The sequence below is a fragment of the Ananas comosus genome, linkage group 3, assembly GCF_001540865.1.
Source record: "Ananas comosus cultivar F153 linkage group 3, ASM154086v1, whole genome shotgun sequence".
Taxonomy (NCBI): domain Eukaryota; kingdom Viridiplantae; phylum Streptophyta; class Magnoliopsida; order Poales; family Bromeliaceae; genus Ananas; species Ananas comosus.
In genome coordinates this window covers 9997663-10017149 of record NC_033623.1, presented here as the reverse complement: position 1 = coordinate 10017149, position 19487 = coordinate 9997663, and the positions used below count along the sequence as shown (strand labels likewise).

Here is a 19487-nt window from a genome sequence, read left to right as displayed (position 1 = left end):
CGAAAGGGAAACAACTCAGTTGTTAAGGATCCACTCCCATGTAACAATTCTCAGATGGGGCAGGTCACTATCTAATTCTCAAATGTGATCAATTACCAGCAGCCCAAGTTCAAAGCATATCCATCTTGATGAATAAGATGGCTGTGATCAATCTACTTACAAATACCCTAAAACTTAAAAGAAAACAACTTCAACTAGGCTCCCCTGATTTAGCTCTTTTTCACTCTACCACCCTTTGATTTAAAAAAAAAAAAAAATTACTTCGCTATCACGTGGCTGTTTAGCCATAAGGTTTTATTATCAAATAGGTTAGCAAAATTATACATGTACAAACAACAAAACGGCTAAGCTAAGTGCAAATTATTGATCAGCAAAATGTTGCATTTGACCGCCCTATGATTTGTAAAATGCATGACTACACTATCATAGGGTTTATAAATTATAGCAGTTTAGTACCCATCCCAAAATAAAATCTCATAAATCATAGGGTGGCAGAATAAAAACGCATTAAGCAACAACAGACGAGGCAAATTGAAGTTACCCCGCTAATTTTAGTCAAGCAAAATTTTAGTTCAATTAAAAGAACTAAAAAAATAAAAAGAATAAAAATCAACTCGCAAATTTTATCCACAATTGTGGCCTTTATCCAGCAAAAAGAGAGACTTGGATCTGAAGGTACACACAACAGCATCACTAAAACTAAAATTCAACAAGTTTGAAGCAAGTTTAAACCCTACATGCTTACCTCACCTTATATTAACTAAATACATCAACAACATTTTACAACCCAACCGAACCATTCTTAAAACCATACAACCCTGGAACTATTCCTTTTTAATTTCCGTGTCAGCAAAACAGTTCAAAAAATTTACGAATAATTCTTTAAATAAGTTACCTTATGCACATATCGGAGTGTTGAAGCCGCCAACATTCGAAAGGTGCTAAATAATTAGGTGCTATTAGATCACCGTGCACACTTCCATTTATCTATAAGAAAAGATTAATGGAAGTTGAACAGGTTATAATTTTGGATCTCGAAGGTGAAAAGCCGTACGAAATGAATTCTTTTATTATAACTCTTCCGCACCCAAATCGGGCCTAGTTGGATACTCGAGGCCCTGTAGAGCCGGCATTCTTCGTAAATCCTCCTCAGAGTATGTGGGGATGAACCAGTATCTCTTGTCAGTTCCGAAAACCTGATTATAAAACCATCAGATAACGGAAATAAACAGCAAATACAATGACAAAGACAATGCAGTTCAGTTTTCATTCTGTCTGTGCATGCGTGCGTGCGTATGTGTGGAAGAGAGTCCTATTGATTAAATAAGTGGCATGGAGATAATATTGGCAGGAATCATAATATGTTGTGCATAAAAACCATATTTACTGAGTTCCAGCCTTCAAACATATGAACAAAAGAGATTAGAAGTAATTGATCCATTAAAAACTCAAATTTCTGAGTCACTAACAATCAAACATATGCGTGAAGTTATACAAAAATAATGGATTCCTTGGCATCAATTTTATGTAGATGAAGATCAATCAATTTGTAGACATGACCTTATGATTCTTATTTAGATGAAGATCAGTTATTCATCAGCATCATTCTTTATTGTTTGTTAGCACCATTAGCAGCGCCACCGGATGTTATATACGGTTTGCTAAAAAAAGGTTAAGCAGCAGGAGGAAAGGATAAACCTGAACAAAATTCTTCTTCCGGCCCAGATCAAACTTCCATTTTGGAGTGGTTTTCTTCTCATATGCCTGTGAATGAAAAGATATCGAATTATTAAATAACTAATAAGAGATGAGAATCAGTTTGTCAAACACTTACCTCAATGGTGGTTGTATTAGCAGAAACCAATGAAATGTGCATGATCAGGAACCCCAGAACACTCAAAGCAAAAGCCAGGTTTAACACTAAACCAGAAACAACAAAAGAAATAGGTGATTTTTGTTTTACAGGCAACAAAGTTGTGAAAGCAAGCAAAGAACATACGCACCAAATGTTAAAAAGGTGGTTGCAAGTGTTCCAGGAGTTCCAGGGATCTCTGTATCACTGAAGAAGGCGACAAAATGGGGCAATAGAGACAGTGTAACAAGAGTTGTCTCGAGAAATGTGTAAAACTGAATAGGCATGAACAAGGAGGTCAGTTCGATACAAAGTAATTACAAGTCACGACAGTGAAACTGTTGGTTTTGAAAGTCAAACATTGAATTTGTAAAGATTCCACGGCCAAACAAAAAATGCGAAATGAGCTTAAATTTCTAGAAAATTTAAGTGCACACGAAAAATAATCACCAGCTAGGCCATGGTAAGGATTCTATGGCCGTTTGGCATGTCTTTTGGAACAACTTCTGTATTCCGAAAAAGCATAAATTCTAGAAACCGAGCAACTGGCTGACAAAAATTTTGCAGCTTTTGATGTGGCGGAACCCTGAAAGTAGAAGCTCCAACTTACGCTTCTGCTTCTGCTGCAGTAAGAAGCTTTTGACTATATTTTAATGAAAAAAAAGCTGTTAGTTCTTCTTTAAACTGCTCGGAAGCTCCAGCTGGGCCTAATAGACCTACACAACATTTTCGAAGAAGATGACCTGCTCTAATAACAAAACTACTAGTTTCAAAGACAAGTTGAAATCAACTAAAGTTCTAAGAATTTGATCAGCTTTGACGAAGTATCCGCTAGTAAAACCCAAAAAGACACCCTTTTGGTACAACAAAATTGGACCATTCTTTCACCTAAAGAAACTAGGTTTTCTTACTTCTGCAACAAGAAGTCTAAGAAAATAGAGCATCAAAAAAGATTTGGACATCTTACAAGCGATCTGAAAAAATCTACTCACTACATTTATTATATATAGTAGACAAGATCAAGGATATGACAATGTTGACGCCAAGAGAGGTGGTAACTATTTGACTATGTAAATTACAAATTTAGTCCAGGAACTTCGACCTGATTTCAATTTTTTCCTCAGCTCCCGTTGTAACAACTTAGTCCTTGAAGTTTGTTTTACAAAACAATTAGGTCCCTCCTTTCACAAACTATAACCATAATTTTAGTTTCATCCTCAGTTCCAATTGTAACAATGAAATCTATGAAGTTTGTTTTGCAAAACAATTAAATCCTTCCAGTAGCGTACGATCTTAAAAAAATGCCTAGTTAGCACCTTCCAGTAGTCTACCGCCTTAAAATATCAGCACCATCATCATACTTTCCTTTGTTAAAATTGCGATTTGAGGACAATTTTTTAAAAAAAAAGACCCTTCAGCGAAAAAATTGAAACTCTCAGAATGAAACAGAAATCCACATGCGATTTCAAGGAATAATTGTCACAACTAAAACTCCGGGGATGAAATTGAAATCTGAGTCAATCCCAATGCGTAAATCTGCAACTAACCCAACTTAATTTCTAGTGCTTTGTTTACTTTAGGATGTTCGTCTAGGTAACTCTGGTCTATACGTCAACAAGGAAATTATGGTCAGAGACTAGTTTAAAGTTGTGGAAGTTCCTAGTGATGGTTACTTATTAATACAAGAGAGAAGATTAAGACTACAATAACTTTTTTAAATGAATTGCTTCCTTGAGAATTCCAAACTAATTATTCAAGTATTGAAGTTATTAAAGCACATAGCAACTTGGCCTATTTCTTCATCTTTTAGGGCCCCAAATCCATTTGGAAATTGGAATGTGTATTGTTATCTTCACAGTCCCCTCATTCGCATCGTGTTGGCCTCTGAAACTGATTATAGATCTGAAATTTGTTGCTTGCGACTTGAATATTTGGATTACACCATTATATTAAGATCTGACAATTGAAATTTTCAATTTGCACACAATGATTAATTGTTGTGGTAACTCTCAGTTTCATCATTCAAGTTGTTCACGAAAAACAGAGTGAATCAACAACCAACCATACTGAACGTAACATGTACTATTTTTATTACATCCCGGTGTCAATCCATGTCCATCAATACCAAACAGGAATAGCAACAATGACACAGCACATCAATGCCAGCAAATTATAATACTTTTTCTTCTTTTCCCTAAAAAAAGAAGATTATGCTTTCGCTGGAGCCAAAAAGTGAACTATTTCCTAGTTAGCAACATCAGTATCTCAAGTCACAAGCAGTCGTTATTCAGTCAACATTAAAGTCAAATGGCAGATAACGTTGTAGTTTGTAGATGAGTTATTCTTTGAAAATGTAAACTATACTCATTCCTCAAAGCCTATGTTTCTGCATTATGGTAAACTATCAATATTCAGCAAGGTTCAATCTTGTTTCTTCCTGAGCTACTTCTCTGTTAGTGCTCTTACCCCAAAAACTGAGTCCAAATTACAAATCTATAAACCTAACAGATATTTTGGTGCCACTAAAATAAAATCTAAACCAGAACTGTTCACTACAACAGTGCTGCATGCATTCTAGTTAATGTGAATCAAGCCAATTGACTCCTACCAGAAATCTTGTACGACATGTGTCAATTAAATGACTTAGAAGGAATAGATACATTGACTAAAATTATAAAACTAAAATGACTTTTAAGTTCTCTGATTTTACTCTTAACTCCATTTTAGATGGCACCATTCATACCATATTGACACTTGGTACAAAGCAGGAGAACGCATAGGTACCCTTCTCACAATTAGTTAGATAATTAATAACTGTAGATACACCAAATCACGTCAAATTCTCAAAAAGACAGTTTTAGCTGAATACACAAAGTCAAATGGTTTGCATCTCAGTATCATCTACATGGGCGGGCTCAGATCATTAAAAAGAAAAAAAAAAATCAGAAAATTAAACTGACAAGGGGTCCAAGACTTGCTCAAGCAATAATAGACTATCATATCCTGTTGGAAAGTAGTTGATTTACCAATGTTGTGACTACATTCAATTGGAAGGACAAGTCAAAGCACTGGAATTTCATCAAAAATGCCGAACTCTAATTATTTCTAGCAATAAGAGAGTCCCAATTAAATTATGCACCCAGTCCGCAGTATTCTTGCAACAAACAACAACATTCTTTTTCCTCTTCTCTCCTAGGAGGACAACCAAATGTCTAATTTAAACAAAAATACACTTAGTCTAAACAGTAGAGAGATATATTAACAGAATATAAAAACCCCACAAATGTATAAGATAAGCACCATAAAAATGGTCCGGGTAACTACAAATTCGACTTCAGGAAGGGCTCATGAAGCTTAAAATATAAATTTTGTTTAAATTAGAAGGCATTGGAGCCAATTGATCTCCTTAGCCAACAATAGGGAAACCTCACTCCCTCACCACCCATCAGAAAGGGATAGTCTAATATCTATCACCCAACATACTGCAAGTACACAATGATTCCAAAAAAAAATAGAGTACAAAAAAAACGTCTAGTTAATTGCTCAAGATTTAAGCCCAATACAGTAGAAACTAAGTAAAGCATATATTTTGATCAATGCATATATGTTATCGAAACTTTTCAAAACTTTCTAAGTATGTACATCAAAATTGACTATCTTGCAGTCGCATTACCATGAATAAAATAAGTTAAGGACATTTAGTAAAGAGGAACATAAATCACCGGAAAAAGCATACCAGGAAGAGAAGAAAATACTTGTAATTCAAAGCACCAACGCAATTTACAACCCATACACAATGGTGATCCATCTTCAGCACACATCTTCCACCTGAAATTATCATTACAGGTAACAAGAGGCAGCAAGAGAAAACAGCAATGTTCTTTTTATTTTGTTTTCTTTTTCCTCAAGTTTATGGAGTGCAGTCACCTAGGGTAAGCCTTCTTAAGTGTTTATACTACAGGATTATTAGTAAATTCTATATTAATGCAATACTAAATCTAATATTTAAAATAAAAAGATAAGTTGCAAGCTAAGCGACAATAGAAAGGTACACAAGTTCACATCGCTGGGTACCTACAACTGCACAGAACTTGAAGAAAGAAAAAGGAAAATAAGCAATGCCAAATATGGCCTAAGCATTTGAAGTAGGTAGAGAAGGACAAGGAAGATGCGAGCTTACAAACAGAACAGTGATGGCAACGAGGCGGCTTGAACTGGCTGCACTTCCGGCAATACCTTACTCTTGGACTTCCCGTCTCAGTTAAAGCACCAGACTGCTGCAATTCTAAGCCAGTCAATGGGGAGTTTTCTCCTCTCTCCTCATCCACCGACGGCTTCCAATTCAGGGGAACACTTCCGGGGTCCGTTAGTACCACAGTAAAATAGCTCCACAAAAGCATTATCAACTGCACAAAACATTATTACTTTCAGAAATTACCGATTGAATTAGCACAAAAAGTAAAAAACTAAACTTGTTCCTCCTCCCTTTTCCTTTTTCTTGATTTTTAAAACTTTAAATTTCCAATATATGTAAAAGAATTTATGCTCCTTTCTTCTCTAAATTATGGAGCTAATATAGGATTGATTAAAACTGTAACAATAATCATTCGGATTAGAAGGCATTCCCGATCCTGTCAAGGTAGATCACCAAGCAAAGTGAGTTAGCTCACTTCCTCAGAGTGGTATTACTAAATCTAAATTGAAGCACCCATAGCTCATTCCAACTCGGAACAAAAAGGAATTACTAAAAAAGGGTCTGAATTCCTGATTACTACATTTAGAAAAGAATATATCATCAACAATCATCTAAGAATACTGAACCGAATCGTTCCTAAAGAGATCAAAAAGAAACCCTAGGGTAGCAAAATTTAACAATTCCAATCGCCTAAAAAATCCAATTTTTAGGTACCGATCGGCCTAATTTTTCCATCAAGAAGGTCATCGGAGCTCGGGTTGTCAAAATCTAGCTAGAGAGAGAGAGAGAGAGAGAGAGAGAGAGAGAGAGAGAGAGAAGGGGGGGGAGGGAGCGCACCAGGAGGTGGAAGAGGACGAGGACGGCGAGGGCGACTAGGGAGCCGAGGCCTCCGGCGACGGCGGCGCCGCCGAAGAGGGCGGGGCCGTAGTTGGAGACGACGACGGCGTAGTAGGTGACGCCGACGATGCCGAGGACGAGGGCGATCATGAGGGATCCGAGCCCTCGGAGCGCCGTGCAAAACTTGAACACGTTCCACGCCATCACCGCCCCCGATCTGTGCATCGCCGCGCCCCCCTTTCCCCCTCCTCTCCTCCCCACGCCCCTAGAGCTCTAGAGAGAGAGAGAGAGAGAGAGAGAGGGGCCGAGGGGGTTCGAAGATCACTATCGTTCGATTTCTCTTTTTTTTAAATTAGTTTTGTAGCTCGTAAAGGAGAAGAAGAAGAAGAAGAAGAAGAAACGTCGCTGATGAGGAAGAAGGAAATTTTTATTTATTTATTTATTTATTTATAATTTCTTTATTTATTATTTATTATTTATTATTTATTATTAATTAATTGATAAGTAAAGTGGACGTAGAAATCAATGGGGACAATTTTGAAAGAGAATGTGAGTGATCCTCTCAATTTTAACCTCTTCTTTTCTCTACCTTCTTAACTTTTAATTTTTTTTAAATTATATTATTCTATCTATTTTACTGTAAATTTTTTAAAAAAAAATTAATGCCTCCATAAACCATTATCCATTAATTATTCTAATTTTATTTGCTAAAATGCAATAAAAATTATCAATTTTAGCTTCATGATTTCGATAAAATCTTTAATTTATTTAATTAAAATTTTTTTTACAGAAATGTCATAGACAAGAAAATTTTAAATTGAGGAGACCATTTCAAAGTGGCTTGTAATTGCGAATGTATCAATGGTTCCGATACTATCTTTGAATGACAACTTAGTAACTCAGTTGATAGTGTATTTAATCTCTAAACTTTTACATATATTACACTTTAAGCACCAACCACTAGAATATCATATATTTATAGTAAAACTAAGTAATTTAGATAAAATAGTGAGATATTTTTATCTCATAGATTTAAATTTAATTTAAATAAAATTATTAAAACATTATTATTTTATATATTTAAAATTGAATTAATTGACAATTTTAATATTTTTGTGAGGAGTTTTCAACAAAGATGTTGGGCACAGCCTTCAGAAAATTGCTCCAAACTGTCTAATATTATAGTAGCATTTAATAATATTTAAAATAAATTTAAATAAGTGAATCATTGAGGATATAAAGATAAAATGGTTATAAAAAAAAAATTTGGCCTCTTTTGATACTATTTTTATTTTTTAGTTTTTAAATAAAATTTTGTATATCAAAAAAATGTACAAGTGAACAGGGAATTGCCTACAATCAGTTTATTAAAAATACTTACTTGACAATAAAATATAAAAATTTGAAAATATTTTTTTTGACTTTTCATTTTTTTTTTATTAACAACTTGCCATCTACTACTCAGACCGGATGCTAACTAATTATAAAAATAATAATAATAATTTCTTCTAACACATTAAATTATATAGAATTGATATTTTAAAAATTTAAAAATAAAAGTAATAACACCAAATAAGACCTTAGATTTTTTTTTTTTTTGTTCGAGACATTGTGAACGAAAGTACGTAAATCAAAATATACATAGCCTCATAGGTATAGAAGAGGTATTATTCCATTTTGTCAAGTAATATTTGGTACTCCAAGTGGTTTATAGTGGGGTTTGTTTGCTCTATTTAATTTAATGTGACCTAAAATTAGGATGAGAAAATGTTTGGCTTGTGCATTGATTTAAGGGAAAACTTCAAAAAAACCCCATATGGTTTCGTAGTTTCTCACTTTGCCTCCATGTGGTTTAAAATGCATCAATTTGCCCCCCTGTGGTTTCTTTTTTCTCTTTTTCTTATCAATTTCATTATTTTTTTTTCTTAAATCAGTGATAAAGTTAAAATTAAAGGGTACTAAAATGAATATTTGATAAATCTAGATGGGTATCTGAAGTTTTTTTTATATAATTTAATGAAATATTAACGAAAAAGCTACCGAAGAGATAAAAACAAAATCACAGGGGGACAATTTGATACATTTTAAACCACAGGGGGGCAAAGTGAGAAACTACGAAACCACGGGGGAGGTTTTTGAAGTTTTACCTTGATTTAACTATTGGAGGTGACAAATTATTGAGATAGCTACTAGTCAAAGTCCCCTTCTAGAATGACTTAGACAAAAGGGATGGAATTGAGTGGGTGGAGAACAATGTTTATCTTCTTTTTTTTTCTCTTTTTTAAGGTTAAAATACATGGACATTTTATTGAAAAAGGAGAGGTGCATTACATATTAGATAGTTTTTACACAAAGAAAGAAGGAAAATATGTGTTGGTTTTTGAATCGGGTTTCGGGTCGCCCATGATGGGCAAAATCAAACCCAACCCATTAAGTAATGGTTTCCTTAGTTTGTTGGGAAACTACCCTGTACGTGCAGTTACAAACCCACAACAGAGGGAAAAAAGGAGTATGGTGAAACACTTCTCCCTCTCTCTGCCAAAAACAGATCACTCTCCATCACTCTTTGGATATAGAAATTTTACTCTTTTCTTGGAGGATTTGATATTTGGGTTGTGAAAACTAGTGCAATTTTCATCTTGTGATCTTGCATTTAATCCGTTGGAGCGAGTAGTTTGGTTTGATCCTGTTTTATCACGATCTTCAAATCGGAATTGTGGTATTTCATAAATTAAATTTTACTTTCATTGGTATCAGAGCATGTTTAAACCAAATCCTTGACTCTAAATTGTTTCTATGATGAAAATTGTTATGAATAAATCTTTTTTATGCATGAGAAATTTGTATGAGATTGCTTCTCTTAAGATTGTATACATGATTTAACTCTAAAGTGATAATTTATCTTTAAATTTTTTGACTTGAATTGTCAATCTTATAATGAGAATTAATAATATGAAAATTGCTCTATTTTTTTCTTCTTCGTTTCGAAAAAAAAAGAGTACAATGAATTGAACACGGACTTAATGAGTTCGTAATATTCTGTTAATGGATCTCTTTTTCGAGATCTAATCCAATATAAACGGGTTATTGGATTGTAATAATGTGGTACGATCGAAAATGTATATATACATTAAAGTTTGTATAAAGTTAACATTTTGCCACTTGACTTGTTGGTTGTGTGCAGCAAGGTTAAGTTTTTCATGTTAATGAGGTCAAGGGTTCAATTTCTGAAAAGAGCAATCTGCTATTTTATTTTTTTTAATGGACTATTCTATAATGGTTCAATTATTTTAAACTCATGCATAGTTTTAGCAAATTATGAATTATTTTATTTTGTTTAATTGACATCATAATGTATTGATTGATGCCATAATATTGTAGATAAAATATTTACATTGAAAATTTTACATGCTAATGATTGTTAAATTTTATTAGATATAGCATGTTCATGAATGTTAAATTTTGTTGTTAGATATAGCACGTACTATTCGGACTAAGAGAGTCTTGAGGGGAAGATGTGGTGATAGACTATTACGCCCGATCATGACTTATAAGATGAATCCGTCACACTATGGAACAACATATATCGTCTTTAGACGACTTGTTCAATGTACTTGAAAACGACGATTATATCATTCAAGATTTTCAGAGAGCACTTGCGTTGAGAAATTCAATATCAGATTATTGGACTAAAACTTTGTGGAATATATTTAAAAGCAAGTATGATTCATACTATCTTATGGTGATCTGGTATCGAAATTCAGGGATGTATATAATCGTCATTACATTACAAGTGCTATAAGAAGGATAAATATTTTGGCTCTATATCCTAATCTTCGAAATGGTAGGTGCACTGCTCTTGGCAGATCTGATGGAGGCCTATTCTTACAAAAGGCAGCACTTGACATTGTGGAACGAGTATCATATGATGTTGTTGCAGAACCATGGTGTAGAGTGTTTAACAGTGAAAATTAAATTAGTTCGAATTGTATTTGTATCCATGGAGAATATTTTTTTGTTTTATGTTGTTGTTGTTATGTGTTTTAATCAACACTATGTAGTTGTAGCACATGTAGCATTTTCTTTTGTTAATGAATATGAATGCATTTCGTTTAATACTTAAAGTTATAAATGGTATGACATAACTTTCTTTTATGGATGCTGATGATAGTACTTCATTTGTTTGATAAATGTTTAGTTGAGTGGGAGTTCTTAGATTTGGAGAAATCTTGAACTTTTTTTTTATTATCTAGAATTTATTTCTTTATATAGTGAATGTCAAGTTTGTGATGATATAATATTTGAACATAGAAGATGATTGGGAACATAGTGAACTTTTGATTCTATTTCTTATATTATATCATGATTAACTTAGTACATTATATAGCATAAAGTGATATATGTGTTTTAGATAATTTTTGTAAGTGCTAGTATTTAATTTTATAATGTCTCTATGTAGCTTTGAAATATCATGGCATCAAAGAATATCATAACAAATCTCAATAAGGGTGAAAAATTGGATGGTGACAATTACAATATCTGGCAAACTAAGATTCAACATGTTCTTGAGGAACAAGAAGCATTAGAAGCCATTCACCATACCATGACCGACCCTGGTGAAGGAAATAATGCTCAGCATAGAAGAGATCAAGAAGCTTATCGTGCTAGGAAAGCAAAGGATTCCTCTGCTCGTGGAATTCTGATAAGTTCAATGGTTGATGATCTCATTGGTGAATGCAAGCAACTTCCTACTGCTCATGCAATGTGGGCTCATCTAAAGGAGAAATTTGGAGGAACAACTGTAATCAAATTGAGACAGTTGACCATCAAATTATAAGAAGCACCCTAATCATACCATCAAACAACATCTAAGAGAGATGTCTAACATGATAAGGGAATTGAAGTCAGCAGGACACACCCTTACTGATCAGCAGCAAGTTCAAGCAGTAATCTGTTCTCTTCCTGATAGTTAGGAGCACATGAAAGTTAATTTAACTCACAGCGACAGCATCAAAACTTTTGCTGATGTGGCTCGTCATGTAGAACTGGAAGATGAGCATCTTGGGGCTACAAGAGGTCTCGTACATGCTTATATTGACTAAATCCAGTTCACACAGAGCTTCAGGCTTTGGGTATAAGAAATTTAAAAATAGAAAGAGGAAGGGAGTGGAGACTGGACTGGGACCTAAAAAGAACAAGTTCAAAGAAAATCAGAAAGGCAAACGGTTTTGGAAGAAATAGAAAGAGGAAGGGAGTGGAGACTGGACAGGGACCTAAAAGGAACAAGTTCAAAGAAAATCAGAAAGGCAAACGGTTTTGGAAGAAAAAGAAAGATAAGAGTAAGATGAAGTGCTATAACTGTGGCAAGTTGGGTCACTTTGCTCGTGAGTGTACTGAGCAGAAAAATATAGCATTTCATTCTATTTTTCTTAATACTATTTGTGTTTCTAGTACGGTGTTGCTAACAGATTCTTATCCTTTGTGGATTGTAGACTCAGGAGCCACAAATCATGTAGCAGGAGACCGAGGTGCATTTGTAGAGTATCATCGAGTCCAAGCTGGAACTAAATGGATATATGTAGGAAACAATGCAAAAGTTGATGTAAAAGGGATAGGCACGTGCAAGTTGGTGTTGCGTTGTGGCCAAAGCTTACTCCTACATGATGTTCTATATGCTCCAGAGATTCGACGAAACTTGGTCTCTGTATCTGTTCTTTTAGGTTTAGGTTATGGTTTAAATTTCTGCAACAATCGTGTTGACATATTTTATGACTCTGTTTATTATGATACTGGCTACTTATTAAATAGTTTCTTTGTATTGGATTGTGAACATAATATGTATAATTATGTTGGTAGTTGATTTTCTTCAATTGCTTCTTGTAGCAATACAAATGTGAATACAAATGTTTGGCATACTAGACTAGGAGTGTTGGTCAAGAAAGGATGAATAGGCTTGCTAAACATGGTCTGTTAGGTTCACTCACTGCAATTGATTTGCCTAGATGTGAACACTGTCTAGCTGGAAAAACAACTAGAAAATCATTTGGTAAAGAAACTAGAGCCGAATATCCATTGCAATTAATTCATTCAGATATATGTGGTCTAATGAATGTTAGGGCAAGACATGAAGTTTCATACTTCATTACTTTTATAGATGACTTCACCCGTTTTGGTTATGTCTATCTGATTGCTCACAAGTCAGAAGCATTGGATTGCTTCAAACGTTATGTTAACCTTGTAGAAAATCAGTTGGATAGAAGGATTAAAGCCTTAAGAACTGATAGAGGTAGGGAGTATCTATCTGAACAGTTCAAAGAATTATGTAATAAAAAGGGTATTGAAAGGCAACTGACCATTCCTGGAACTCCGCAATAAAATAGTATTGCAGAGAGAAGAAATAGGACTTTATTAAAAATGGTTAGATCCATGATGGCACAAGCAAATCTTTCTATTTCGTTTTGGGGAGATGCTTTATTAACAGTAGGTTATATATTAAATCGTGTGCCTTCAAAATCAGTTGCATCTACTCCCTATGACTTATGGACAGATAAGAAACCTAATTTAACTTATTTGCGACCATGGGAGTCGATAGCCTATGTTCACGATTCTTCCCACGAGTATGGAAAACTAGGTCCTAGAGGAAAGAAATGTATATTTATAAGTTACTCAGAATAATCAAAAGGTTATGTGTTCTTAGGTGAACATTCCAAGGGAGGTTTAACTGAAATAGAATCACGTGATGCCACATTCATAGAGAACGAATTTCCCAGTAAAGGTGAAATTGACAAGGAATTTCAATTATATAAAATTGAGGACTTCGTTAATGACGACACACTTGAACCGAGTGGAAGTGAATATGATCCACATGGTTCAAAATTACGAAGAAGCAATCGTCAAATCATTCCCCGACGACGATTTGAGATTAAGGGTGAAGTCTTCATGGTAGCTTCACATGATGAAGCCGAGCCTAAGAATGTAAGAGAGGTTTTATCTTGTCCAGAAAAAGAACAACGAAAAATTACAATGGAAGAAGAAATGGAGTCAATGAAATCCAACCATGTTTGGGACTTGGTTGATCTGCCACCAGGGCGCAAAACTATAGGGAACAAATAGGTTCTCAAAATTAAGCGCAAGGCAGATAGATCCATTGAAAGGTATAAGGCTCGCCTAGTGGCGAAAGGTTATACTCAACAAGAGGGTATTGATTACGAGGAAACCTTTTCACCGGTAGTACGTTTTACCTCCATCTGTCTAATTCTTGCTATACTAACTCATTTAGATTTAAAGTTACATCAAATGGGTGTTAAAACAACTTTTCTCAATGTTGAGTTGGATGAAAAAAATTTATATGGATCAACCTTCGGGTTTTGAAGTTGATGGCTAAGAAAATAAAGTTAGTAAACTAAATAAATCATTATATGGCCTAAAACAATTATTCAGACAATGATATTTGAGATTCCATAGAGCTATAACATCTTATGATTTTAATATGATCAATGAGGATTATTGTGTATATATTAAACGTGAAGAGTGTAAATTTATAATTTTATCTCTATACGTTGATGATATATTGTTGGCAGAAAATGATAAGAAATTCATGAATATCATTAAAGAGTGGTTGCACTCTAATTTCGAAATGAAGGATATGGGGGAAGCTCCATATATTCTTAGAGTGAAAATTTACAGAGATCGTTCTAGAAAATTGTTGGACCTTTCACAAGAGCCTTATATCAAGAAAATTTTGGAACGATTTAATATACAGAATTGTAATCCCATTGATACTCCTATAGCAAAGGGTGAAGGCTTAAGCCTTGATATGTGTCCTAAAACTCCAGAAGAAAGAAAAGAAATGGCTAAAGTTCCTTACTACTGCTGTTGGAAGTCTAATGTATGCAACTATGTGTACGAGGCCAGATATATGTTCTGCCGTGGGTTTAGTAAGTCGTTATCAATCAAACCCAGGTATGAAACACTGAAAAGGTGTTAACAGGATCCTCAGATATCTCAAAGGAACTGCAGATTATTCATTGTGTTATCAAGGAAAAGATTTGCGTTTTGTGGGATATTCAGATGCAGATTGGGCGGGAGATCTGGATGAGCACAAATCCATTTCTGGTTATGTATTCTTACTTAGCAATAGCGCCATCTCTTGGAATAGCAAGAAACAAAATTATACTGCATTATCAACCATGGAAGCTGATTTGTAGCATGTTCAGCTGCAGTACAAGAGGCAGTTTGGTTGAGAAGATTTTTACAAAGTTTGGGAATAACAAAAGATAACTTTAACTCTGTGAAAATCCAGGGTGACAATCAAGCTGCAATTGCTTTTGTAAAGGATCCGAAATATCATAAAAGAATAAAGCACATAGATATAAAGAATAATTTTATAAGAGACATTGTGGTACAAAAGGATGTGTTTCTACAATATATATCTACACATCTGATGGTTGCTCATCCATTCACGAAACCTCTGACAAGAGATGTGTTCAGATCACATGTTGAATCGTTAGGATTGCGTAGAATATGATGTACTGTACTTTAAGATTGACCATACAATGTTGTATTAGTACATTGTATTAATGAAGTTTGCACTCTACTCTATTATCTATGTGAAGAGTATACATTGATACTCGCACAAAATATGTGATATCTAAAAGGTATGTCACCAGGATGTAGTCGGCTTTCTCACACGAGCGACTGCCTCAGACGCGAAGAAAGCGTGCTGAGATGAGACGAATGTACATTCATCTTTTAAGAAAACCAAAGACGTACTATAAGAGAGTTTAAAAGTGTACATATATATGTCGCCTTGACTAAAGTCAAGATTAGGTCCGTATTTGAATTAGTTGTATCTTTTTGGACCGAACATGATGACCCCACAATCATGTTAGCCTGAGTTACCAGATGTGAGATCTCTGATAGACAATACGATAAAATTGTTGTAGAGAGAACTCGAGTTAGATGCAATGAGGTGTTTAACCGAAATCTGTACGGTGTTTATGATTTTATTTGACATACGCTCCTTAGAGGAGAAATTACACCGTAACACGCGTTTCATACCGCGTATGTAAAAGTGACTATGAGGAAAATGAGGTTAAATAAATAGAATCCCTGCATTCTCATTGTGTGAGTTCCTCGAGATCTTAAATATACAATGGTCTCTTGAGTGCCCTTAGTAACTTATGTCTATATTCTGATGTGATAGATCAATGTTCGCTACTTTAGCATGTTTACAGCGGTGATGAAATAATTAGCCTTTTGGGGCATGTCTAGGAAAGTGGTTGGTCTAAAACTGATAAGTATGAGAACAAAAGAAAGACATTTTAGATTATGTCAAACATATGTATTCACTGTCGACCAGTTATGTTACTTTTGTAGAAAAGTTCGAATATAATTGTGAATACATAGTAAAAAAAGAAAAATTAAGTATAGCCATTTTGAGGGATTAGGTATACTTAATTTGACATAACTAAGTTTGTCTAGGGCATAGCGAGTTATGATATGGGTAAGGATAAAATATCGTCTTTGGTTTTCACAGCTATTATGTATTCCTAACAGGTGCATAGATAGGCTTATGAGTTGGCTCGCAACCCATTTGTCAGTATGAAAATCACCAAGATAATGAAAATTATTTGCCCATCACCTGCGAGTGGGAGATGTTGGTTTTTGAATCGGGTTTCGGGTCGCCCATGATGGGCAAAATCAAACCCAACCCATTAAGTGGTGGTTTCCTTAGTTGGTTAGGAAACCATCCTGTACGTGCAGTTACAAACCCACAACAGAGAGAAAAGAGAGTATGGTGAAACACTTCTCCCTCTCTCTGCCAAAAACTGATTACTCTTCATCACTCTTTAGATATAGAAATTTTACTCTCTTCTTGGAGGATTTGACATTTGGGTTGTGAAAATTAGTACAATTTCCATCTTGTTATCTTGCATTTGATCCGTTGGAGCGAGTGGTTTAGTTTGATCCTGTTTTATCACGATCTTTAAATCGGAATTAAGGTATTTCATAGATTAAATTTTACTTTCAATATGAATATCCCAAAACAAAATAAAATGACAAAAATAACCGACAAATATATTAAACTCATAAATATTGAAGCCCGTTACTAAAAGATCAATCAATCAGCTTGTAATACTGTTTCAATTCTTGTCTCTCGAAGCACGGTAGAATATTTTCATCTTCGGATCTGCCAAGCTCCAAATCAAAAAAGATGCATAAAGTATGTGCAACCTGATAGAGTTAGAGAAGAGAGAAGTCCTAAGTAGTGAGAGAGGCGAGCTAGAAGGAGATGACTAAATTAGATGATTGTGCGGAAGAATGTGGAACAAAATATAGATACTAACAACAAGTGAAACTGTAGGAAAATAATAGTGATAATAAAAATTCGAGCTGATTGACCGGATACCTAGACAAAATCCGGTCAAAAGCCAGAGAGAATGAAAGCAGGTAAGGAAGTTAGTAAGAAGAGTTAGAGAGAGAAAGAGAGGAGAAGACTCTTGGAAAAGTCAGTAATTACTCTTCGAGATGTTTATCTTTACAATGGCAAAATCTACTAAAATTTTCATTCCATTTTTAAATTATAAAAATTCTTATAATGCATAAGTCACATCAATTTTACGCATTTGAAATTAATTTATAATTATAGTAAGAGACCTTAAGTTCAGAAAGATGTATGTATCAAATATGAGCATGAAATAAAATAAATTCTTCTCTCAAACAGTTATTTCAGAAAAAAATAATAATAATAATTATTCAATCAAGTATTATTTTTATCATTTCTTCATAGTTAAAACCGTATCATAGATTCATATTATTATATTTTATTTGGAATAATAATGGCCAATTTACATATCATTGGTTTAACATTTTTGCAAAACAAGGCCACTTTTTTGCATTTTGTATTTTCGATTCAATTTTTTAAATCTGAGCAAAATACCCTTATGCCTCTCCTTTTTCTCTCATCTTGCTCATCTCCTTCGACATCGTTGTTGCCGTCACTGCCCCTTCCTCTCCCTCCTCCTCCTCCACCTCCACTTTCATCCTCTCCCTTCTCCTCCTTCTCCACTGTCGTTCTCTCCATTTTCCTGCTCCTCCACTACCTTTGTTGCGGATCTAGGATGCAAACGTGAGGCCAATGATCTCGTAGGGGTTCCCTCTTACAATGGAGGGGTGGATGTCGAGAAGACTGAGGTTGCGACGACAATGACGTGCCGGCGATGGATGGCGAGGAAGGGAACGTCGATGTCCTCCTTTTTCTTCTTCTTTCTTTGTTATTTATTTTTATTCATTAAAGAGAATAAAAATATTATACTATTTGGCTATATATTGTATTTTTTAAGAAGCACAAAAAAAAATATAGTATAATATACAGTCAAAGAGTGCAAGATTAGAAAAATATTATACTATTTGATTATATATTACACTATTTGACGGTATGTTATATTAATTTTATAGTCTATTGCACTAATCAACTAGTGCAACATATAATCAAATAGTATAGTATTTTATTTTTTTATGGAGAAAGAACAAAAAAAATAAAGTAAGAAGAATGCAAAGGACATTGCCGTACACTTCATCTCCCTTCTTCTCATTCCTCTCCCTCCCTCATCCTACAGCTCCAGCACCCCGCTGCGCACCATAGTCTCAAATTGTACCGCAACCCACGCCCTCACCTCCACGGTCCGTGCCGCATTCAAACCCATCAGAGGCAGCGAAGATGTGGGCTAGGTAGGGAGAGGAGCACGACGGCCACATGCGAGGTGATGGAGGATGGAAAGGGGGAAGAAGCGGGAGGAGCAAAAAAGAAGAGAGAAAATAGAGAGAGAATAGGGATCAGTTTCTAAAAAAACTCAGTTCAAATCTGCAAAATTGAAAAAAAAGATCTGATTTTGCAAAAATACAAAACCAGTAAATTTTGTATGCAAAAAAGCCGATAATAATTTGCATAATCAAGGAGAATTTCCCATGCATCTCTTACAATGTAAACGTTCATTAATAGAAAAGTTGGACACGTGTAAAGTTTGATGTAGACAACTTTTCTTTTGACAACTACACATTTAAAAGCTAAATGCTAGAAAAATTCTTGTCAAAAGTATCAAGATTTGCACTTTATTCCGACAAAAGAACATGCATTTAGATCCTTTCCCTCAAATTTATGTTCCTATCACGGGGACTCTGGGTGGTATGCATCATGTGAGCACGACAGTACTACGAAAGTATACTAAGATAACAACAGTGCTTAGATTGCACCAATTGTATATGTTAAAATGTAATTTTTACAATTCTACGGAAAACCGAGAAGTGTGCTTAGATTTAGGGGTGGCAATCCAGCTCGCTGTTCGCGAGCCAGCTCGTGTTCGCTCAAATGAGTCATAGTCGCTCGCGTTCGTTTAGTAATACGAGCCGAACACGAGATGCGATTTTTCAGCTTCGTTTATAAAGCCGAACACGAGCTGAAGCAGCTGGAACTCATATCAGGCTTGATAACACTCGAATACAATAATTTATATTGATATAATTATATTTTTATATAAAATAAATAATTAATATAATATATATTTTTATATTTAAATTTTTGCAAATATAAAATATAAATCC

At 34.6% G+C, this 19487-nt stretch overlaps 1 protein-coding gene across 1 annotated transcript; it reads right to left on the bottom strand.

Annotated features, from left to right (window-relative positions):
- On the bottom strand, window positions 722–7139 carry LOC109707728 (probable protein S-acyltransferase 14). The gene is made up of 7 exons (XM_020229235.1): window positions 6885–7139; window positions 6033–6258; window positions 5589–5680; window positions 2004–2127; window positions 1835–1920; window positions 1699–1764; window positions 722–1196 (listed from the first exon to the last, which is right to left on the bottom strand). The coding sequence occupies exons 1-7, from the start codon at window positions 7107–7109 to the stop codon at window positions 1071–1073; spliced, it is 945 nt and encodes a 314-aa protein (XP_020084824.1). The 5' UTR covers window positions 7110–7139; the 3' UTR covers window positions 722–1070.